Source organism: Octopus bimaculoides, chromosome 2 (genome assembly GCF_001194135.2).
Source record: "Octopus bimaculoides isolate UCB-OBI-ISO-001 chromosome 2, ASM119413v2, whole genome shotgun sequence".
In the NCBI taxonomy this organism is placed as follows: domain Eukaryota; kingdom Metazoa; phylum Mollusca; class Cephalopoda; order Octopoda; family Octopodidae; genus Octopus; species Octopus bimaculoides.
This window is the reverse complement of record NC_068982.1, coordinates 16,947,185-16,951,198: the sequence shown is the minus strand read 5'-3', so window position 1 is coordinate 16,951,198 and position 4,014 is coordinate 16,947,185. Positions and strand designations below refer to the sequence as shown.

Below are 4,014 nucleotides of genomic sequence, written 5' to 3'. Positions count from 1 at the left end.
ATATACACACCCAGGCTCCCTGTGATACCATAAAGGAATGTGATACCATTAAAGTGTGCATAGACAGTATAAGAAATCAGCTAAACATAAGATCTCAGTTTAGGACATATTGGTGTAGAACACTAAAAATTGAAATGAAAAGAAAAATATTTACTTACAATAACAGCTTGTTGCTGCTGTTGTGGTTGTTGTTGGACTGGATAAGTTGAAGGGTAAGCACCTGGTGGGGGATATCCAAGTTGGTATGGATATCCAGGTTGGGATGGATATCCAGGCTGGGATGGATATCCAGGTTGGGGTTGATATCCAGGTTGGGGTTGATATCCAGATTGGGGTGGATGCCCAGTGCTTTCAATGTATCCTGGTGGAGCTGCCCCCGGCTCGTTAGTTTTTGTGTCATCTGTAAAAAAAAGGTGGATTTCATGAATGACGTTTCAAAATGTACATTCCTCATAAATTTAATTAATATGCTGGTTGATGAGTATAATTTTTCCAGTGAAAATTTGCTTCTTATAAAAAAAAAAAGATTAATTAATAGCATCACCATTGCATTATCATAAAAACTGGACCTTTACATATTTTTATAAGTTTCTCTTCGAGGTTTCCTTAATAGTTGAAGCACATAGGGTTACGATAGAATTCTTTTTGCCAGGCTATAAAAAATACATTGAGAGCATGATGTGCCTAATGTCCATCGTACTTTCAGAAAACATGCTAAACTGGACATTTACATTTGACAGATATTTGTCCTCGTCTTGTTTGTTGTTAACTCAACGTTTCGGCTGATATACCCTCCAGCCTTCATCAGGTGTCTTGGGGATATTTCGAATCTGGGTTCTCATTCCTAAGGTATTTTTCGATGTTATTATTAATATCATTGTTATTATTATTGCGCTTCCACTATAAAGTAGTACAAAACATGATCATTCAGAGCCAGAAAATACTGCAGCCATTCACAAATTTTCATACTTTTTAAGTACTTAGATATTTTCCTTGCCAACACCTAGCTTCATATCTGAAATTGTCTATATTCTTTTGAGTCCTGGTAACCCAAACAGCATTCTCAAAAGTTCTACTGTATGTGTTTAGCGATCGATTGTTACAATAGTGAGGCTACATTTTGTTGAGAATGCTAAAATAAGGCAGTAACATGTCTCAGCATATCTCCTGTAGTTGCCAGGAATATTAGTGACTTCAATGTTTCTATGGTCTATACTGAAGAATTATCAGAGAATATATGTGTCGAAATGAGTTTCATAATGGTACCATGCCCAAGAGTGCTTTGCTACAGCTCTGGATCATCAGAACCTTGTGAATAGATCTGACAGACGGAAATTGAAAGGGGCTCACTGTATATACAATTACAAATACACACGAACATCTGCATATGTGTATGTGTGTGTGTGTGTACCCTTGTGCATGTGTATGTGTACCCTTGCGTTGACATCATAAAATGTCCAGTCACGAAGATATAATAGCTTGCGTGGAAATAGGTAAGGGTCAACAAATTCCGTCTGATTCATACAAGAATTGAAAAGAGAACGTTACACAACAACCACAACACCGGCAACTTATATTGTTTTTAATGCTTATCTCTATTGCGAAAGATTAGTAGCTAAGAAGTGAGGTTTGCAAATCTGTTGATCTTAGTTTCATCTCCAAATGTTACAGGTGGCGTAAATGTGTTCTATCACAGCTTCGTCTTAACGCTTTGTGAATGAAACTTGGCTGGCAAAAGTATGCAAAACGTCTGGTTTGTTCGATTCTTGCGTGGGTCATATCCTTGCACTCGTTAAACATCGCATCACTTTGTCATTTTGCTCACCCAACAACAAAGAAATACTCTCCACCTTTGTTGAGTATGTCGTGTTACTTCTGTCACAGTTCATGTCCCTGAGACAACATCAATGATTTGGATAATGGATGCATTTCAGAACAACTGCTGGAAAGTAAGCTGGCGTCTGCGTCGACAGTGTGACACATGCTTGATGCTCAAAAATATGTGCAATGGGGAACATGAAATGACCAAAACATCTTTATTAGCTGAAAAGTGATCGCTGATAATTGACTTATATGGAAAGAGCAAGAATTTATTCGAGAATAAAACCTTTATAAGACATGATTAAACAAAGTTAGCAAGAGAAATTTACGCTTTCCTTGATCAAATTCATCACACACACACACACACACACACACGCACAAACACGTCCGCTTTCCATCCTAGCATGGGTTGGACGATTTGACTGAGGACTGGTGAACGAGATGGCTACACCAGGCTCCAATCTGATTTGGCAGAGTTTCTACAGCTGGATGCCCTTCCTAACGCCAACCACTCCGAGAGTGTAGTGGTTGCTTTTACGTTCCACCGGCAGTCAGGCGGTACTGGCAAAGGCCACGCTCAAAATGGTGTATTTTATGTGCCACCTACACAGGAGCCAGTCCAGTGTAGGCAACGATCGTTGCACTGGCAACGATCTCGCTCGAATGTCTTTACACGTGCCACCGGCACAAGTGCCAGGAAGGCGACGCTGGGCACAGATGCCATCACGATTTCGCTTTCGTTTGCCCCAACAGGTCTTCGCAAGACGAGTTTCGTGTCCAATGAAGGAGACGACGTTGGCATGGGTGCCAGTCGTCGAATTTAGTTGATTTCGATTTCACTTGCCTCAACAGGACTTCGCAAGCGGAGTTTAGTGTCCAGTATGTATGTGTGTGTGTGTGTAAATATGAATGTATATAAAGATATAAAGGGACTGAGAGAGAAAAAGATATTGTCTCTCGCTCAGATTTCTTCTTTCAATGCATCACTGAGCAATGATCTTGGCTTGACTGATCACAGTTAAAGCTACACATGTACGCACGCACACGCACACAGGCACACACACACACACACGTTTCTTACTTCTAAACTTATTTCAGTGAGTCATTGAAAACTGGTCTTATTTTATGTTGTTGGCACTCCGTCGCTTACGACGTCGAGGGTTCCAGTTGATCCGATCAACGGAACAGCCTGCTCGTGAAATTAACGTGCAAGTGGCTGAGCACTCCACAGACACGTGTACCCTTAACGTAGTTCTCGGGGATACTCAGCGTGACAAGGCTGAACCCTTGAATTACAGGCACAACAGAAACAGGAAGTAAGAGAAAGTTGTGGTGAAAGAGTACAGCAGGGTTCGTCACCATCCCCTGTCGGAGCCTCAGGTGTTTTCGCTCAATAAACACTCACAACGCCCGATCTGGGAATCGAAACCGCGATCCTATGACCGCGAGTCCGCTGCCCTAACCACTGGGCCATTGCGCCTCCACCTTATTTTATGAAACAAGTAAAGAAATGTTACAAAATCTAAATTTTGAATTTAGTTTTAATTATAAAATTACATCTCTTAACAGCTAAAAGCATTCTTTATCGGTTTTAGAATTATTGTATATATATTCAAATGCTTTTCATTAAATCAAATCTTTTTTCTTTCGTATTTTTCCCTATATTTTTCGTCATTCTGTCAAACGCTTGAAATTACTATATGGAAGTGGGGCAAAATTGGTAACTGAGTCAAAATGAATAACTTCTGTTTTCTTATTATTTTCTCCCTATGTTTGAAACCATTACACTGCAATTATTGCATCATCTTTGGGAGCAAAATTTGGTCAGTACAGTTTACGTCGTTGTTGAAGTTGAGAGTTTGAAACAAAGGTGTCAGATACTTTCTTTTCAAGAAATTAAAAAAAAAATTTGACCTGATTGTAATTGAGGTTACTAATAAAATATCTGGATAATTTTTGGTGTTTAACCCACAATATTCTTTTTTCTGTTTGATTCTACATAATTTCCCCCCCAAAAACTATCTAATTTCATAATCTTCAAGTTAAAAGAAAAGAGTCTAAATTGGGCCAAAATGAGTAATGGCTAATTTTAGTAATTACTTCTCTTTAACTGCATGGTACATAATAAATATGTATGGAAAGAAACTACCCCAGCAGATCGTGAAGAAGCTATAAAGAATATTTAATGTTGAG

At 39.1% G+C, this 4,014-nt stretch overlaps 1 protein-coding gene across 1 annotated transcript in view; it reads right to left on the bottom strand.

Annotated features, from left to right (window-relative positions):
* LOC106881601 (putative transmembrane protein DDB_G0267530) overlaps positions 1-4,014 on the bottom strand; it is a 31,130-nt gene that overhangs the window by 10,090 nt on the left and 17,026 nt on the right. Inside the window, exon 2 of the mRNA XM_052975800.1 lies at positions 159-400. Coding sequence (XP_052831760.1) covers positions 159-400 — 242 coding nt within the window. The remainder of the gene's footprint in view (positions 1-158; positions 401-4,014) is intronic.